The sequence below is a fragment of the Mustela erminea genome, chromosome 4, assembly GCF_009829155.1.
Source record: "Mustela erminea isolate mMusErm1 chromosome 4, mMusErm1.Pri, whole genome shotgun sequence".
Taxonomy (NCBI): domain Eukaryota; kingdom Metazoa; phylum Chordata; class Mammalia; order Carnivora; family Mustelidae; genus Mustela; species Mustela erminea.
Genome location: NC_045617.1, coordinates 78,919,964 through 78,937,920, shown reverse-complemented (window position 1 = coordinate 78,937,920; position 17,957 = coordinate 78,919,964). Strand labels below are relative to the sequence as shown.

Below are 17,957 nucleotides of genomic sequence, written 5' to 3'. Positions count from 1 at the left end.
GGCTAGTAAGTGATAGAACTGAGATCTGAACCCAAGCAGTCTCAGGTAATGTAGTATGGAACAAAAACTTTGGAAGGAGAGAAACCAGGCTTAAATTCATTAGCAATACAAGTTTGGGAAAATTACTTAACTACTATTGTAAGGCTCACTTTTCTTCTGTAAAGTGGGCCAGTAACATCTAGAGTGAATATAAAGTCAAGTACAGTCTGTAAGTATAAATATACGGCAGAAATCTCAATTACAGACAGCTAATATTATTATTTCTATCTTTCCAGCATTATTTTTTTTAAAGATTTTATTTATTTATTTGTTAGAGAGAGAGATCACAAGTAGGCAGGGAGGCAGGCAGAGAGAGAGGAGGAAGCAGGCTCCCTACTGAGCAGAGAGCCCAATGCAGGGCACAATCTCAGAATCCTGAGATCATGACCTAAGCCAAAGGCAGAGCTTAACCCACCAAGCCACACAGGTGACCCTTTCCAGCATTATTTTGCTTTTTTTTAAGGTTTAATCACAATACCAAATCCTTTCAGTGCTCTCCTCACAATTATAGTAAAAACCAATCTGTCTTCTTTATTCTTTAATATCCTCAAACATACACCAATAGTGACTATTGGCCAACCATGTGCAAAGTTTTTCAATAATGGGTCAGAAATCCATATATAATCAGGCTGTAATTGTTAAAATAATAACAATGGGGGCGCCTGGGTGGCTCAGTGGGTTAAAGCCTCTGCCTTCGGCTCAGGTCATGATCCTAGGGTACTGGGATCGAGCCCCACATCGGACTCTCTGCTCAACAGGGAGCCTGCTTCCTCCTCTCTCTCTCTCTGCCTGCCTCTCAGCCTACTTGTGATCTCTGTCTGTCAAATAGATAAATAAAAATCTTAAAAAAATAATAATAATAACAATGAAATGAAGCCTATTTTATTCACAAAATGCAAGCTTTCTACCAATATCAAAACAGCAGCATCAGAACTGTTAATTCAATGTTATTCATACAACAATTCAGACAGATTTTTCTAAGCCCAATAACAATGTTGCAAGCATTATCAACAACATCAGTATTTAATGCAATGAATGACACATATCTTCACAGACCCTTTCAACTTTTGAGCATAGTAATTCAGGCTCTTTGGTCATGTAAAAGAGTCCCTTTTCACTAAGCAAAGGCACCCAGACATCTGCTGGAGTTTGATCACACTCGAAGAGTTTTGGGAGTACTTCTGGCATTCATATGCTTTTTTCCCAAAGTCCAAGGATCCCATGCCTTGTTGGTGGACACAGTTCACTTGCAACTCAATTAGAGCATTCTGAAACAAAGTCATACCCATAGGACAGATACCTGAAAATGCAGATATACCCTTTTGGCATCCCAAAAGAAGTCATATAAATTTAAAGTCTGATTCCTTCTCAAGAATAAAACCAAAACAAAATAAAATAATAATAATGATAATAAAAATTTTAAAAACCAAGACCATTTTCTGAAACTATGACCGCATTTCTACAAATGCTTTGAATTTCTGAAAAAACCTATTATTCTAAAACTGGAAATACTTTAGCATTTCACATGAACACCTCTTCACTGCTAGCTATTCGGTCAACCTTATGTGGCCTGAATACCTGGACTTCTTAAATAACAATGCTTCATTTTTTTTTCTTCTTATTGTTCAATTTCAATGTGAACAGATGGCTCATCAAATAACAAAGTATAATCTTGTGAGCACCCAGAGTCCTAAAGTTGGGTTTTTCTATGCCTTCCTTGATCTGAAGAAGCAGTTTGATAAACCTACTGAATAAAACTAAACTAAAATCTCCATAGCCCAGCTCCTTCCAAAGAGTCCATCAATAAAGACATATTAAGGGCTACAAGCTGAAGAAAATTCAGTCTTTGCCCTTTCCTCCATCACATCAGAAAATAAACCTGAGCACAATTTCTCCTGAGCAGAGCAACTTTCAAGTTCTGCTTTAATGACTTCTAAACATTTTTCCTTCATAAATGCAGTCTCAACTGTGACCAGTATGTGTGACTTTTTCACATTTCACCAAAATTCCCCAAATTCCTCTTTGGTATATGGTTAAGATCTGTTATGGCTTATGTCCCCAAATCAGCACTAAATAGGTGAAAATGTTTCATTAAAAATAACAGGTAGGGGGATGCCTGGGTGGCTCAGTCAGTTAAGCGGCTGCTTTCAGCTCAGGTCATGATCCCAGGGTCCTGGGATTGAGTCCCACATTGGGCTCCTTGCTCCACAGGGAGCCTGCTTCTCCCTCTGCCTCTGCCTGCCACTCTTCCTGCCTGTACTCTCTCTATCTCTCTGACAAATAAATAAATAAAATCTTTTTTAAAAAAAAGAAAGAAAAGAAAAGAAATAACAGGTAGGATTCACACAAAGATCAGACAGACTCCAACTGGCCTGGAAATTTCTGTGGGGAAGTTGATGGTGCATGCATATATAAGGCTCTAGTCTAACTAGTCTCCTATTAGAACTAACCTAACCTGTGGCCATTCTGTTAGCTCTGCCCTAGCCAAATGACAAAGATTCCAATAATGTGGAAAGAGACAATGTAAAACCTCAAATCTCTTGATGTCAAAAAGAAGAGGCTTACTGATTTTATTGGTTTTTTGTTTTGTTTTTTGGGTTCCTTTAATTTAAATTCAATTAGCCAGCATACAGTACTTTAATTGTCCCTCAGAACAATGTATTACTTAAAATACAACTTAAAAGAATTGAACTAGCCATCAAGCATGTTCAGATATATCCTTAAGAAAAACACGTACTGGCAACAGGCCTCTGGGGGAGAGGACAATATATACGTCCTTGAAGCCAAGCAGCTGGGAACTCCTAGCCCGCTCAGGGCAGAACACTGCCTGCTTCATTTTTCCATTATCTCCCCTTTCCCGGAGAGCTCCTGTGGCTAATTAGGTAATCCCTTTTGAATGTGCTTGCTCAACTATAAACTTTATACTGCTTGACCAGATATACTTTGCCTTCCTTCTTATTTATCTATAAGGCATCTGATTAATGTGTAGTCTTCTTCAGCTCCTTTGTTGATTACTGTCTATATCTAATAAAAACAGCACTGAGTAGTTGTTCGGGGCAACAACTTTTCTACTGTTGTCCCCTGCTCGCATTCTCTTGCAGCTGACTTGTTTGTGCCTTATTCTTCTCCCGTGTGCCATCAGGAAGCAGCAAGTACATCATCAGTTTCTGATGCAGTGTTCAATGACTCATCAGTTGCATATAACACCCAGTGTTCATCATGTTTTAAAACAAATCACAGTGACCTTCATCTTAGAAGATAAGGGAAATGTTTTATCTCCATATCTCATTTATAATGCAGTTAAACTTTGATTAATAAAAATCAATTAGGAATAAGATGTTTTTGTTTAACTAAAGCTTAAGCAGATTTGTTTCAGGTATTTTTTTTTAAATCCAAAATCAATTAGTTTATTTCCATATCTCATTAAGATATGTCAGATATAATGCAATCATTCACTGAACTTATGATTCTAGAAGATGTTATTTCAAGTACTCAATCTTTAAGATTAGGTAATTTTATTATTTTTCTTCTGAATCTTAAAACTGGAAAGCAGAAAAAAAATCTGGCTAACAAAGAATGTACCGAAGTTATTGATTATTAAATATCATTTCAAGACATAAATGCAAAAGGAAACAACAAACCTGATTGAATGATGAATCACTATCAGAGCAATTATCTGTGCAGTAACTGTTGCTCTTCTCTTTCTGGATTTTTTTCTGCCTCTCTTGACTTCGCATCTCATCTGCTTCAAACTTGTTAATCATAGATTCCACCACTACCATCATGATATTCTTCAGGGAATGCATCATTTCTTTGTATCTTTAAATTTAAAATAGTCTTGGTAAGAGAAAGACTATTAGCACAAATTAAAACACTCAGCTAAATTAAACTATCTTATTTTTTTCTGTAAAGTCCCTCTACGGGCACAGTTCTAAAACGGAAAAAAATATGTCAGCTTTTTTTAAAGAACAAGTGGCACAATGGAATTCACACAACAGGTATAAAAATTAATAAGAATTCCAAAACATATGTTATTTCCCAAGTTTCTTCATCTGATTACACAGACCAAGGTAGTAAAACTAACACAGTCTAAGGCAAGATATTCCAATAGCATGGATACCAAGTACTCCACAATAGTCAACTGCTAATACCATACTACCAGAACAGTCTATCTTACATATTCCTTTTATTCCTTGTTTATTTCTATCTCTTTCTCTATCCTCCTCCCTTCTCTACTTTCTTTCCTTCCCTTCTTCCCTGCCTATCTTTATAGGTACTTATAGTGAGCATTAAGACCTAAATAAGAGCTAAGCTATCAGTAGGTCCTTTGAAGGACAGAGGCTAAAGAACCTACTGTCAGGGACGTTAAGAAAGGGATTCCTGAAACTGGTAAGAGTTTGAACCAGACAGCTTCTAAATCCCTTTCAGCTCCAGTCTTAGAAAGAGGGATGCCTGGTAGCTCAGTTGTTTCTATAGCCAACTCTTGATTTCAGTTCAGGTCATAATCTCAGAGTCGTGAGATCGAGCCCCACAAACCTGCTTAAGATTCTCTCTCTCCCTCTCCCTCAGCCCCTCCCAATTCATGCCCATGCTCTCTCTCTCTCTCTAAAATAAATACAATCTAAATAAATAAATAAATAAAGGCCTCAAAAAGAACTTATATAGTTCTCCACTTACTATGTGCCAACTCTCAAGCACCCATATTAATATTAGATAGAAATCCCAGGGCGCCTGTGTGTCTCAGTCAGTTAAGATGTCTGCCTTCAGCTCAGGTCAAGATCCCAGAGTCATGCAATAGACTCCCGCATTGGGCTCCCAGCTCCACAGGGAGCCTGCTTCTCCTTCTGTCTCTCATAAATAAATAAAAATCTTAAAAAAAAAAAAAAAAAAAAGACTGAGGTCCCAAAAAGCCTAGAAATAAAATTTTAGAGCTAGATTAAACTATTTTTAAAACTTTTATCTAGCCTTTTATTTTACAAATGAGGAATATGTGACCTGGACCACTGAAAAAGCTACACTTAAAACAAAACATAAAGATTTAAATAAACAATAGTGAATAAAGTACTATTTTGGAATTAGAAACCCTGGATTATAATTCTGACTACTTTACCTATCAGTTTTGTCATCATAAATCAGTTTCATTTTCCTCAATGATAAAATGAAATGAAAAGAATACAATCTAGCTGACCTATTTCACATAACTGCAGCAAGACATAATAGTATGTATCTGAAAGTTCTTTGTAAATATAAAGCATGCAACGTGTATTTATTATAATTTTGTAATAAAAATACATTAGGAAAATAAGCACAGAAATGCCTCTTTCTTTATACTTCTGGTAAATGGGTTATTATAATTCCATAAACCTGAAGAAGGATAGGTTAAGTTACTCATAAAAATAATAAAACCATGCTGGGGTTTTTGATATAAATAGGAGGCTAAGATTTTAAAGCTTAAAGGAATTTTAAAATACATTTTAAATTATATGATATACATCACATATTAGTAACTATATATAATTCTATACATAACTTAAAATACATTCTCATATATTTACTATGGTTCAGCAATAGATAATTTACATAATATATAACTAGAATCAAATTTAATACATAGTTTATTCATGTATGTGTTTTTAAAGCATCAGAAGTTACGAGAAAACACAGAAATATTAATAGAAGATGAGAATAGGAACAATGCAGGAGGAAAACACATACAGAAGAGAACTGTTACAGAGGTAAGGAAAAGTCCAGATCCAAGTTTAAGGTAAGGGGATATAAAGAGCAAGAAGGAATCCTAGGACACTCATCAGACTAACTGGCAAAGTATCTCTAGGATAACTGAAATGAAAGGGTCCAGCTTTCCTCTACACATGCTCAGTAGCAAGAAACAGGGAAGCCTAACAATGCCTTGGTAGCAATCAAGAGCAATCCATCAAAAGCTGCTCTCTCCCTCCACAGTATTTGTATTATAGCTGGGCACAGATCTAAACTACAGTCCCAGACTCCTTTGCAGTTAGGCATAGCCATGTAAACAACATAAAGCCTTTTCCCTTTATAATTTATAATACAGTAATTTAATACATGAATATAAAGGTAAGAATCTAAATGATGTATGTAAGGTAGGACTAAGGGTCATTAAAATCCACAGAAAATCTGTAAGTTTCATCTTAGACATGTTTCCTCCAGGCCTTTTTGAAAACACTAACATGAATTCATCTGCAAGAAATACCAGCAAGCTGTCCACAGAGATAAGAATAATAATTTTTATTTTTATCTTTTTTAAAGATTTTAAGTAATCTCTCCATCCAATGAGAGACTTGAACTCAGAATCCCAAGATTGAGAGTTGCATGCTCCTCTGACTAGTCAGCCAGACACCCCAAGAATAATAAATTTTTTTAAATGTTTAAAAAAAAAAAAAGCTAGAGGCCAGACTCTTAATATCAAGACTCAAATGAACTAGTCTTCAACAGTAGCCACTGCAGTTTTGAAAAAGCCAAAGAAAAACAAATATAGTATGGACTATAAACACCATTAAGACTCATTCAATACTCCAAAAAGTCAAAATAAGAATAAGTTCTAACAGGTAGTGAATAAAATCCACATCAGTTAATAATGAAAATCTACATGGTGAATAGTTGCACTTACACATATGAGGAATAAATGATAGACCCTACAAATGAATTCTTCTATCTGTAAACTTCTATTCAAAAAATATCAAAATGTTTAATTAAGAAAATAATTTCTAATTATTACAGTAAAAATGCTGTTAATAGAGATACCACTGCCTCATCATTAATCCTAAATAATTTCTGAATCTCACATATCAAGAAAAAAATAATACTCTGCACAACTAAAAATCTTTCATCTACAACTGACAAAGCAGAAGACATAAACTCATTAAGACACAGAACATCTTTGTGAGGTAATTATAATTGTTTTAATTTTATACATGGATAAACTAAAACACAAGAAAATTAAATGGCTTATTCAGAGATTTTTAAAAATTCCTAATATTCCCATATAAAACTTTGCTCTCTCTTAGTATGAAAATGCTTTTATTCTCTGACTAATAAAATATTTTAATACTCCTTTTAGAATAAATTTAATAGCACTGCCAGAAATACATTACTGGAAATTATATTATCCAAAGATGAACATGACTCAAGTTTGTGATTTTTCTTCAAATCAAAAAATAAGAAATCTTGGGGTGCCTGGGTGGCTCAGTCTATTAAGCATCTGCCCTCAGCTCAGGTCATGATCCCAGAGTCCTGGGATGGAGTCCCACATTAGGCTCCCCAGTTAGTGGGTAATCTGCTTCTCTCTCCGCCTGCGTTTCCCCCTGCTTGTGCGCTCACTTTAGTGCTCCCACTCTCTCTCTCTGACAAATAAATAAAATCTTAGAAAGAAAGGAAGAAAGGAAATGTCATTGTGGCATACTCACTCTTTAGATTCCTGAATCCTTTTAGTAACATGCTGTACAACTGTGTCATAGCCGGATTCCTCATCCTGATTCTGATCAGATGTCCATTTTTCCATTTCTTCTTCAATCATAGACCCCAAACTGTTACATATATGCTGCCGAAGATATTTCACAAATTCATAGCTAAAACAAGTATTTAAAAAATAAATGCAGTAACTATCATGAACTCGCTTAGGAATCATACCCAGGAAAAAATGTTAGCACAGAAATATTTTAAAAATCCTCAGATTTCTTCCTTTAAACTAGGCTTAAACTTTTCATCCCAAATCATCAAGCTTAACTAGAATTTTATTGCTTTCTTTCTGGGACATTGGCAATTTCTGCATATATTCCATGCCAACTCACTCCATCAGTCCACCCAGTCATCAACACTTGATAACACTGCCTACACAACCTTTGGGTTCATCTCCTCTCCTTTTTTTCCACTTCTGTTGGTCAGTGCAAAACCACATCACCTCACACAGAGATTACTACTGCGGCCTTCTTGCTCATCTTCTTCCACTGCCCCCTTCCCTCTCATACTTATCCTGAATACTGTAGTTATCTTGGTCCTCAAAAATCACAGCCTTCATTATTTCTGAGTTAGAGCCACTTTATTCATACCAATACCTCATACCCCATCACATACATAACATCTGAATAAATAGTTGTTGTATTTAAAACTAATTATTCGCTGTCTATTATCCTTCAAATACAACTTCCTTGGCTTGGCATTTAAATGCCTAATCAATCAAGCCCCTTAATTACTGTATCTCCACTTACATGAAGCCACAGTCAATTTTCTCCAGAAACCACGATTTTGATTTGCATATAAACAAGGAGGGACTTTTAAGTGATTATCATGAATTAGACACTGCTCTAAGTATTTTATCAATATTGTCTTATTTACCACATGAAATAGGTAAAATAGATGAGGATGCAAACAAAAAGCTAAAAAGCCTTGTCAGATTCACAAGCTGCAGGGCGCCTGTGGCTCAGCTGATTAAGCGGCCCACTCTGAATTTCTGCTCAGGTCATGATTTCTGGGTCCTGGCAGGAAGCCAAGTATCAGGCTCCATGCTCAGCTGGAATCTGTTGAAGGATTTTCTCTCTCCCTCTGCCCCTCCCCCAGCTCCTGCGCACTCTCTCTCTCTCAAATAAATAAACCTTTAAAAAAAATTCACAAGCTATTAATTCAAGTCCACCTTAATCCAAAACTCTTGTCAATCCCACAATCCAACACTCACTCAAAAATGGAAAAATTTCAAAAATATTAAGAAATAAGATGTTCTGTAGTAATCAATGGAGATTGGAAATGGAAATAAATGTAACATTCATGTTTTTACCAACTGTATTATTTAAATTTCTTGCCTTTAGGGAGGGAAATTTATCATATTTCATTTTCTCAAAATTATAATTCACATTAAATTTAAAAGTGTAATTTACTTAAAAATTTAAGTTATTCATTGAATTTACTTTTAGATATTTAATATTTATATTCAATGTTTAAGTAGTAATTTCTAAGCTTTAAGAAAATCGGGATCTATTAGTGGCAGAAGAAGAAAACATTATTTTGTAAACTTAATGACCTACAATATTAGATCAAAATGACAAACACTAATTTTCAGAAATGCTAGAAGAAAAACTTACTGAATCACGTATTATAGAAAACAGTCTCTAATCATCATTTAAGCAGTTCTGTAGTTTTTGCTTCTTCTGGTGATTCATCATTGCCTTATATTACTTGAAGACCTTCCCTTATATAAGCAAAACTTCCCACCCATTTTAAATGTTAACTTATTTTTTTATTTGTGTATTTGTAATTATAAACCAAATCTTTGAATATTCTATACAAAATGGCAAAAACTTATACAAGCAAGAAAAATTCAAAGATTAAGATTTCAAGAGAATCTTTTAAAGACACTAATTGTTTCATATTTGACAGACCCTATGTTTTGCCTCCACAGAGGGACAAGTGGCTCTGAAATTAGAGTTGGCAGATGTGTGTGATGAGATCTGAAGAGCCCAAAAAATATGTTTGCCACATCCATCCCACCACAACCAGAAAACCTATAAAGAATCATATTATCTGAAATTCCAATACCATAAATGTATTATTGTTTCTTTAAAAATGTCCTTGTAAATGAAAAAGGATCTAGTAATAGATAATCATTTCAGTCCAATCAGTATGACACCACTGGGTAAAGGAAAAGTGTAACTGGAAGGAAGTACAAAAAAATGAAAGGACCCTAAAAACAATCTTGATCCTCCTCACAATCCTGCCCTAGGCTAGTCAAACAAGACAGTTTTCCTTCACATCTCTGAAATACTCAGTGAAAAACAAAACATGGGAAAGCCTGAGTTAGTTCTCTGAAACTAAAGGAAGGGCCACTCTGAAGATTAATTCTACATCTCATCATCAACATCTACTATGAAAAGGCAAATTATTCCTTAGTTTGATCAGCCCCATTTCTGTGCCACAAATCTTGAGCAATTATGAGAAATGAATATTTAACTGAGAAACAGAACTCCTGTGTTCATGTTGTTTAAAGCCCAAACTATAAGCAACAGAAATGATATTTTTTATAACTAAGGCAGTGAGGACATATGAAAGAAGTCCATTAACAAAATGTATTCAAAAAGTTGAGAATAGAGGCACCTGAGTGGCTCAGTCAGTTAAGCACTGCCCTCAGCTCAGGTCATGATTTCAGGGTCCTGGGATGGAGCTGCAAGTTGGGCTACCTGCTAGCAAGAAATCTGCTTCTCCCTCTGCCTCTGCCCTTACCCCCGTTTGTGCTTTCTCCCTCTAATAAGTAAAGAAAAATCTTTAAAAGAAAAAGTTAAAAGAATACCATTCTAAAATAAAAGACAGATTAAAAAAAAGGAAGAAGAAAAAGAAAAACACCTCCCCACTATTTAGCATCATCTATAAATAGCAAATAACAAATATGCTGAGAAAAAGTTAAAACCTCCTCTTTGGGAACCTGACAAACCACATACTTTTTCCCAATGATATCATTTTTATCTATGACTGTAGTATTAGTTCCCAGAAGACACCATTCAAAATACTTCAAGGTTTTGGTTCATCTTCCAAATTAAATGAACCCAAGAACCCCAAAATTGAATCTTGCCTAATGGGTTACTGCTCTTTTAAGAAAAAACGATCTCCAGGTAGGATAAGGCCCTCTGTCATGTGAGGACTACCAGGCTGCCTATGGCCCTTTGGATACTCTACTGACTCCCTGATCATTGGAAGATTCGCATTAGTAAACAGTAATTTCTGCAAGTGGACCCTTCCTTCTCCTCTTTGGGTAAAAAAAAAATCCAAGGCTTCAAATTCTCTTCTGACAATTCATTTTGTGTTGGTTTTTTTTTTTTTTTTTTACCATATGAATTCATGGCAATATCCCATAAAATCCTACAAGGAATGCTGTTTTCTATAGTGGTGCCCATGATAGAAAGTTATTGTTACTATGGGCTGGGAGAAACACTTCTATATAATTAAGTACTATGTTGCCTTCATTGTAATCCTCATTGTATTGGTGCCATTGAGCAGCTCTTAAGTCTACAACTAATCCAAAAGATTGATGATAAGCTCTTTAAATCAACCCATTTACATCATTTTTAGAAGTTATCGAGGAGGTGTAGCAATATTCTTATTTTGTAAAAAAGCAAAGCTTGGATGCACAAAAGAAACTTTCAAAAGTTCCCATACTTATTCCAGGAATAGCAAACTAAGATCTTACCAGGGGTAGACAGGTAAAGTCAAGTCAGCCATGTGTAAGAGAGAAAAGAGGCAGGGGTGAAATAAAAGGACATGTCTCAGCTAAAAGGAAGACCTTCTACATGGCTTTAGCCACTTTTTGCCATTTAGCAATATTAGCATAATGTTGATTTTTCCAAGTTTTAAGAAAAGCCAGAAAACTATTTTATATGCCATCTCTCAATTTTTAAATGTTAACCTTTAAAAAAAAAAAAAAAAGCCAAAGAAATACATCCACAGACCAAATATGGCCTTCAGAATTCAGTTTGACCATTAACGTCCACTCACTCCAAGAATTATAAAACCCTTACCACTAAAGATACTGGTGAATCACCTCTGTGTTTAAAATTTTTATTTAAGAAATGTAAAATCTCCTTGAAAAAAATGTACATTTTTAATAACTTATTTTAGATGATACTTATGAAGCTTAATTTAAGTCAATTCTGCTACAATTTATGTCCTTTCCTTTCAGATTTATTTTTAGCAGACTCCTCTGTGTTAACATTTTCAGATTAACATACCCTAATTGCACTGGAAATATAAGGAATCATACAGCTTTGCCATGGACTACAATAAATACAACTTCCATTTATTTTTAAGTCTATTAATATTTCCTTCTTGTTCATCTTAAAATTTTCTAATAACAGTTTCTTATTTTTTTTAAAGAACATGATCTATACAGTGAATAAATATTATACCTTTAGAAATCTATGAATCCCTTTGCTTTGGGTTTAAGTTCTAAATTTTATACTGCTCAATCTTGTAACCTTAGACAAAACACCTGACCTTGCTAAATTTCAGGTTCCTGCTATGTAACTGTAATAGCAATTCTAATGCAAAAACTGTTATTTATTACATATATCTACACTTTGACACTTTTTGAACCAAATATACTATACGTATATTTGACTAACCATTTGTTACCTTAAAAGTAATTTAATGAGAAAAAATTAAAATCTGATTTCAAAGATACTATTACCAAATGAATACAAAATATTTTTTCCCAAATATCCCTCAAAGAGGGACATTAAAACCTAAAAGTACAGTTGTTTGCTGCTAAGGAAAAATGTGTTCACCTCACCACATTTCAAAAGCGGCTCAATTGAAATACACAGCAATATGCTTCATCATTTTGCTTTACTACTGATGAATATGAAATTTTTCACATTTACACAGGAAAACTTTACAAAGTTGGCTAAAAGAACAGTCATTGTTTTCAATTTTTCCAGTTTTATTACCTCGATTTTTCCAAGAAAATCAATTATTTTTTCATGATGAAATTCTGACGTGTTCAAAATACACCAAAGTATGCACTGATACATAGAGTACTAATACAACAGAAAAACATTAAAAAATCTGATACAAGTTTATTTCAAGAATGCATTCTCTTAGCTATTTAAATAAGCAAAAAACTTTCAATCATATATAGAAAAAATTATAGTAATGATATGCTTTAAAAAGAGACTTTATTAGAATAAGTTATGAATTATAATGCTGGTATTTGGAATTCTTATTTCAGAATAAAAAGATTTATTATATGACCCACCTAACTTTATATATAATATTAGTATATAAAATGTTATATAATAGAAAGAATGAGTATTTTACATCACCTACAACCTTTTAGATCAAAGAATACGTTTCTGAGTCATGTTTAGTAAACAATTACTAGAAATGCATTAATTATGAAAGCACACATATAATTCTTAGTAATTTTACTATACATGGATATCACTTTACACAATGGAGGCTTTCTTGAAGTTACCACTTAAACACCCTAGAGTTCACTGGTAGATTCTCCTGTGAAACAAAAAGTAAACCTCTGCCAAGCCCCCTATCCCAAAATTTTGATTCATTTATGAAGAGGCCCAAGCATCAATATTTTTTTTTTTGACATGGGGCCCAACTGATTCTGGTGTAGCCAAGACTAAAAACCAGGGCTAATCTGTTTCCTGGGGGCCAGTTTAAGTGTCAAAACCTACACAAACACAAACACATAATGAAAGCAATGGCCTCATCCCTCCTTTCTCCCCTCCCACAGGCCTCAAATCCTTGCTGCCGCTTTCAGAGACAAAGGCGACTCTTGGATCATTTAGAAAATATATACAGTTTAAGGCAGAAAAATAGAAGTTCTGGAAAGCAGAGATAGTTTAGGAAAACTGCTCATTGGGGCAAACCCCAGAAAGGGCTCTACTGCCTACACTATGGTTTCTTCCCCAAATGACTGTATTTTCCCCCACTTTACTTGATTATACTATCTGAAATTCCATCATGTATGGACTCATTGTCCTAACCATCTTCCTACAAAAATAGTCTAAAGATACCAGTTTCCCCTGCAAGTCTGTTTAATAAAATTGTTCTGGTAGCGGCGCCTGGATGGCTCAGTGGGTTAAGCCTCTGCCTTCAGCTCAGGTCATGATCTCAGGGTCCTGGGATCGGGATCGGCCCCGCATCAGGCACTCTGCTTGGCAGGGAGCCTGCTTCCCCCTCTCTCTCTGCCTGCTTCTCTGCCTACTTGTGATCTCTCTCTCTCTCTCTCTGTCAAATAAATAAATAAAATCTTCAAAAATAAATAAGTAAAATAAATAAAATAAAAATAAAATTGTTCTGGCCAATACTAGGACAACGTTGGGTGGATTTAAGAAACCAATGTTCTGATTGTGGACATGGGAAGATAGATAATTCTGAAGTAGGAAACATTTTGGGAAGCAAAATGTATCTAAGTGACTCAATAACATAGAATGCGGGGCCCCTAGGTGGCTCAGTGCGTCAAGCCTCGGCTTTCAGCTCAGGTCATGATCCCAGGGTCCTCGGATCGATCCCCCGCATCGGGCTCTCTGCTCAGAGGGGAGACTGCTTTCCCTCCTCTCTCTGCCTGCTGCTCTGCCTACTTATGATCTCTCTCCCTCTGTCAAGTAAATAAAAAAAAATCTTTAAAAAATAAAAAAGAAAGAAAGAACATACAATGTTCAAGAAGAGTTAGGTCAGTGAAAACAAAGATTAAAATATGAGCAACCAGACTAATTGATCTTTAATATCACATTCAATTCTGAACTGTAAGATTCTATGGCAACACCAAAGACAAGCATATCCTCCTCTTTTCCTTTCCCATACAGAGTTCCTTCCTCTTAAGACTCAGATCTCCAGTTAGTGAACCAACACATAAATTTTGCCATTTATGCTTTTAAGACTACAAACTACTCAAAATACTTTCAGGATTATAAGTCTTAAAAACTACAAATCAGTTATAATTTTAGAGTGTCTGGATTTTTTTTAGGTAGGCCAAAAGTAAATCTCCTCAGTCAACAGTGAACATTAACCATAAATGTTAATCAGCAGGCATTTAATCCAATGCACTGCTGAAGAGTAAATTACTTTATTACAATAGTCATTAAATTGCTGAGAAGAACAACAATGATCTAACTTTAATTTGAAAAGTACTTTAAAATTGGAGCAGCTGAAACAATACAAGAAAATATGTAGCCTTAAACATTTACACTAAAAAGAAGAAAAGCTGAGAATTAATGAGCTAACCACTGATCACAAAAGTTTTAAAAATTTTCCAAAGAAAACATAAGGAACAGAATGTAAAAAGCATAAAGTATACATGTATAGAAAGGAAAAACTAACCCAATAGCGGATTCTTTTAAAAGACTAACAAAATAAGCTTCTAGCAGAAGAGGGAAGGCACCCAAAAATAAAATAAAATAAAAAAATAAAAAGGGGGGCATATAACTACAGATATTAAAAATAATTAAAAAGTTAACAGGAGGGTCGCCTGGGTGGCTCAGTGTGTTAGGGCCTCTGCCTTCGGCTCAGGTCATGATCCCAGAGTCCTAGGATAGAACCCTGCATCAGGCTCTCTGCTCAGAGGGAGCCTGCCTCCTCCTCTCTCTCTGCCTGCTTCTCTGCCTACTTGTGATGTGTCAAATAAATAAAATCTTTGAGAAAAAAAAAAGGTTAACAGTATATTAATGAAAAACTATATAGCAATAAATTTGAAAATCTAGATGAAATGGACAAATGCCCAGAATATGATCCTAGCAAAAACTGACAGTAATTTACAAATTACTTAAACAACGCTTGCATGTGAAATAAAACCCCAAACTTAATGTTTAAGAGTGTCTGTGTGAGATAAATTTGTATTACATGAGTTTACAAACACTATTAATTAAATATTAATTTGAGAAAGTTGCGATTATTCTACAGTATACAGCTATTAGCAGTGGATTTAATGAATAAACAAGAAAATCATGGAAATACAAATAAATATATGTATAACCAGATATATTAACGAAATTAGTAACCATATTAACAAGAGTTCCACAAGAACAAGAATTCCACACTTTTGAAAACTCCCTTGAGAATCTGGTGAAAACTGTAACTACTCCTATAAAACTGCAAGTAAAAACAAACTTTTACATTAAAGGGCTCAAGGATCCCTTTATGACCATCTAAGAAATGGTAAATACAACTTCCAGGCACCCACAAATCAGTTTAAAGGTAACTGAAGATAAAATTTTCAGTACCATCTCTGTGAGATCAAAATGAAATACACACACTGAATTTAAAACACTGCTCCCAATAATAATTAAATGAGATACCTGTAAGACACCTTTACAATGGAGAGGATTAAATGAGCCAGAACAAAGAAAAAAAAAAAATCCCCCAAGAAACATAATCTTCCAGAATAGTCTCAAATGGTACCTCTCTCGTTAAAAACTATGTCTACGGCTCCCAAGCCCACAGTCTCTAGCCTTTCTGTAGCACTTAAAATTCTGCCATCTATCACGGGCATCGGAGTATGTGGCTTATCCTTTTCTAAGAACTTAAGCTATTCCATAGGACGTTAATAATCTCACGTCAGTATTTCTGCAGTGCTCAGAATGAGCAACTGGTGCAGCCGCTGAAATACCACATAGCAAAGGAACAGAAATCTTGGGAACTCCCTGCTTTCAGGCACTGTGACAGGAATCCCTTGATAGAACAGAATCACTCTAAGAAAAACGTGAACAACTTACAATTATTGTTACTGTGCTGCCCATAAGGGAAAAAAAAAAATGAAGAATTAGAATATGTTGGTGTGGCAAGAGAAACACAGAGGAAGCAGAAGCTTTAAAAGTAAAAAATAAATAATACAAAAATTCGGTACTTGTGTAAATAAACCCAACGAAATGAACCTCCAACTTGGGTGCTACTTTTAACAATAATCAAACGAACATTCTTTCTCTAGCCACACTTGGACCTTTTCTGGAAAAGGTGGCTTGTTTGCTTAAGACATCAAAAGCTATTTTACTTGTGGAAATTTTCATCAGTTTCCTCCAGATGTAAGAGGATTTCCTCGGCGCACTCCAGAGAGGGGGCACCCGTGATCTTCTCCTTCACGCTCTGGAACAGCTGCCTCAGCATCGCCTGCAGCATCACCTCGTCCTCGCCTGAGAAATGGGCCATCCTCTGCAAGAATCAAACGCCGACGCCCATTACTCCAGGCCGGCGCAAACGCCGCGCACTGCGCACGCGCGCCCCCACCCAGCCCAGGCCGGCGCACTACGCCGTTCCCCGGGAGACCACGGCTAGCGCCTGGGCGTGGCTCCTCCGCTGCCCGCGCGTCTTTCCGGAACACCAGTCACCTTACTTTGGGGAAGCGGGGGTGCGCAAGGACCCGCCTTTGGTCCTAGTCGTTGCCGGCTTCTGTGCGAATACTGTTCAGGCTGTCCCCGCTAACCGCAAAAGAGAGAGATCCCGGAAGGTTTTGATGGGTGGGCCTGACGGCGGGACGTCAGCGATGCGCGTGACGTCAGCACGTTTGACGGGGCTTCCTAGGTGAGAAAGAGTGCCGCTTGGGGACCCGCCGGGCTCCTAGAGGAAGGTTCAGGGTGCTCGCTGTGCTTACTTAGCCTTGGACTTGCAGATGGGCGGGAACGGAGTACGAAGACAAAGAGTTGAATAAAAGTGAAACTGAAAATAGATTGAAACGTTTCAATTACGTGAATGGTATTGAAATGTTACAATGCTGTTTCTCTTTAACAGCGGGCATCTATTGATTGCTTCCCCTGACCAAGCACCTTGCAAGGAACTGTGAAGAAGACGGCCCTCATAATCAGACACAAAAAGAAATCCGCGTTTACACAGCAGTGCAATTAGGTGTTAGAGAAGTCCACCAAGCAGGTGTTGTGGAAATCCAGAATCCTCTTTGAACCTCACGGAAGAAGAGTCAGGAAAGAAGCGAAGAGAGGTGTAACATACCTCAGTACTGGAGTTAGTAGGGTTAGAAGGAGGAGGTAAGGAGCCTGAGAAGCAAGTAGTCCACAACTGAAAGGGTCATATTTGGCACATTTCTGGGTTAGAGATTAATCTTAAAAGTAGCAGGACGCAATTGGATTCCATGGTGACACCATGAGATATTGTATATGAGGAACCTGTGCAGGAAGCAGCAGTGGATAATCATAGACCATCATCTAGTTTCCAGTCTAGATAAATCCTCAGACCATGGTCACATCCAAGTAAGGAGCCAACCTAACTGGTGTCTATGGATTAGTTCCAAGTCACTGATGAGTGGTTTAATGTCAATGAATTCTCCCTTACCCATCTTAAATTTTGCACTTCTGGTCCAATAACATCTGAGTCAGTTCTATGATAGCCAAAATCAGTGATTCCCTTGATGTCCATGCTGTTATTTCCAAGAGTAAAAGTAT

At 36.1% G+C, this 17,957-nt stretch overlaps 1 protein-coding gene across 5 annotated transcripts in view; it reads right to left on the bottom strand.

Moving 5' to 3' along the window:
• The window catches only part of TBC1D32 (TBC1 domain family member 32), a 237,348-nt gene extending 220,342 nt beyond the window's left edge, over window positions 1–17,006 (bottom strand). For 4 of the 5 annotated variants that reach the window (XM_032339668.1, XM_032339670.1, XM_032339672.1 and 1 more), the window contains exons 1-4: window positions 16,898–17,006; window positions 16,559–16,716; window positions 7,482–7,643; window positions 3,681–3,858 (exon numbers count right to left, since the gene is read on the bottom strand). In XM_032339668.1, coding sequence (XP_032195559.1) covers window positions 3,681–3,858; window positions 7,482–7,643; window positions 16,559–16,713 — 495 coding nt within the window. In that variant the 5' untranslated portion in view covers window positions 16,714–16,716; window positions 16,898–17,006. Of the gene's footprint in view, window positions 1–3,680; window positions 3,859–7,481; window positions 7,644–16,558; window positions 16,717–16,892 lie in introns of all 5 variants that reach the window. The other variant, XM_032339669.1, reaches the window with a different exon arrangement.
• Between the last annotated feature and the right edge of the window lie 951 nt (window positions 17,007–17,957).